Source organism: Tachysurus vachellii, chromosome 22, assembly GCF_030014155.1.
Source record: "Tachysurus vachellii isolate PV-2020 chromosome 22, HZAU_Pvac_v1, whole genome shotgun sequence".
NCBI lineage: Eukaryota > Metazoa > Chordata > Actinopteri > Siluriformes > Bagridae > Tachysurus > Tachysurus vachellii.
Window position 1 is genome coordinate 870001 of NC_083481.1, and position 2500 is coordinate 872500.

Sequence of the window (2500 nt, forward strand, 5' to 3'; positions counted from 1 at the left end):
AGCTCCCACACTCCTCTCACACAGCACTCACACAGCACTCACACAGCCCTCACACAGCTCTCACACAGCTCTCACACAGTTCTCACACAGCTCTCACATATCTCCAATTCAGCTCTCACACAGCTCTCACGCAGCTCCCACACAGCTCCCACACAGCCCTCACACAGCCCTCACACAGCCCTCACACAGCCCTCACACAGCCCTCACACAGCCCTCACACAGCCCTCACACAGCCCTCACACAGCCCTCACACAGCCCTCACATAGCACTCACACAGCTCTCACACAGCTCTCACACAGCTCTCACGCAGCTCTCACGCAGCTCCCACGCAGCTCCCACACAGCTCCCACACAGCTCTCACACAGCTCTCACACAGTTCTTACACAACCCTCACATAGCACTCACAAAGCTCTCACACAGCTCTCACACAGTTCTCACACAGCTCTCACACATCTCCAATTCAGCTCTCACACAGCTCCAACACAGCTCCAACACAGCTCTCACACAGCTCTCACACAGCTCTCACACAGTTCTCACACAGCTCTCGCATATCTCCAAAGCAGCTCTCACACAGCTCTCACACAGTTCTTACACAACCCTCACATAGCACTCACAAAGCTCTCACACAGCTCTCACACAGCTCCCACACAGCTCCCACACAGCTCCAACACAGCTCCAACACAGCTCCAACACAGCTCCAACACAGCTCTCACACAGCTCTCACACAGTTCTCACACAGCTCTCGCATATCTCCAAAGCAGCTCCCACACAGCTCCCACACAGCTCTCACACAGCTCCCACACAGCTCTCACACAGGTCTAATGGCATTTCTGTATCCTGAAGTTTCTCTCTTCCGTGTCTGAGGGTTCTGTATCATTATTATTAGAAAGCAAAGACAATGGACTGAACCACTGGCTCAGTGTCCGCACATACAGACATTAGCCTGTGTGTGAGGAAGGACGTGTAGTAGCAGGTCATGATGTTTAAAATCATGTTTGTTTTGTGTTTCTGCAGCAGTCCTATGTATCCTCCGGTCCCCAGATGGCGCCCCCGAGTCCCAACACGAACAGCAGCAGTGCAGGAGGCGGAGAACAACTGAGCAAAACCAACCTGTACATCCGCGGCCTTCACCCCGGGACCACCGACCAGGACCTGGTCAAACTCTGCCAACCGTGAGTCCACACGCTGCCAGATATCTTCACATCACATCACACACATCAGGGGAAGTTTACTGTTTACTATACGGCTTCTTTCATGTGTGTGTGAGAGAGACTGAAATCTGATTGGTCCTGGCAGGTTGATATGCAAATCAGCAAATAACCCCATGTGTGAGATGTGTAGGTGTGTGTAGTTGTCTATGTGTGTGTTGTGTAGTTGTGTGTATTGTGTAGTTGTGTAGGTGTGTGAGATGTGTAGGTGTGTGTAGTTGTCTATGTGTGTGTTGTTGTGTGTATTGTGTAGTTGTGTAGGTGTGTGAGATGTGTAGGTGTGTAGTTGTCTATGTGTGTGTTGTGTAGTTGTGTGTATTGTGTAATTGTGTAGGTGTGTGTAGTTGTCTATGTGTGTTGTGTAGTTGTTGTGTGTATTGTGTAGTTGTGTAGGTATGTGAGTTTGGTAGGTGTGTGTAGTTGTCTGTGTGTGTGTTGTGTAGTTGTGTGTATTGTGTAATTGTGTAGGTGTGTGTAGTTGTCTATGTGTGTTGTGTAGTTGTTGTGTGTATTGTGTAGTTGTGTAGGTGTGTGAGTTTGGTAGGTGTGTGTAGTTGTCTGTGTGTGTGTTGTGTAGTTGTGTGTATTGTGCGTAAGAACAGAGCGCGTAAATAAAAATGAGAATCTCTTAAAGACTTTGAAACTCTGTCTTTTGTCTCAGAGTAAAGTCTTGACCTGTAGCTCGTCTCTGATTGGATGATGATCCGTCTTCGGCTAAATCATTTACATAAATGCGTCCGAGTGGTGTGTGTGTGTGTCTGTGTCTGTGTCTGTGTGTGTGTGATGAATTTTTGATTCTGCAACATTTGCATAAAGCCACATGTAGAAGGAAACATCTGTTTTGATCATAAAGATATAAATCAGTGGACGGAGAGAGAAGTGACGAGACGAATACGAGAAACAGACAGACAGAAATTTCTCCTGGTTCCAAATAAAACTCTTCTGCATCAGTTGATTCCAAATATTACATATTAATGAGGCAGAATCATGTGTCACACACTGTGATGTTTACACTGTCTGTCATTTCACTGTGTGTGAGTGTGTGAGTGCGTGTGAGTGTGTGAGTGCGTGTGTGTGTGAGTTTGTGTGTGTGAGTTTGTGTGTGTGAGTTTGTATGAGGGTGTGTGTATGAGGGTGTGTGTGTGAGGGTGTGTGTGAGGGTGTGTGTGAGGGTGTGTGTGAGGGTGTGTGTGAGTTTGTGTGTGAGTTTGTGTGTGAGTTTGTGTGTGAGTGTGTGTGTGAGTTTGTGTGTGTGAGTTTGCATGAGGGTGTGTGTATGAGGGTGTGTGTGT

The 2500-nt window shown here is 47.6% G+C and overlaps 1 protein-coding gene across 7 annotated transcripts in view; it reads left to right on the top strand.

Annotated features, from left to right (window-relative positions):
• Window positions 1–2500, top strand: part of LOC132837825 (RNA-binding motif, single-stranded-interacting protein 2-like) — a 43554-nt gene that overhangs the window by 12577 nt on the left and 28477 nt on the right. For all 7 annotated transcript variants that reach the window (XM_060857714.1, XM_060857717.1, XM_060857718.1 and 4 more), the window contains exon 2: window positions 1015–1172. In XM_060857714.1, coding sequence (XP_060713697.1) covers window positions 1015–1172 — 158 coding nt within the window. The remainder of the gene's footprint in view (window positions 1–1014; window positions 1173–2500) is intronic.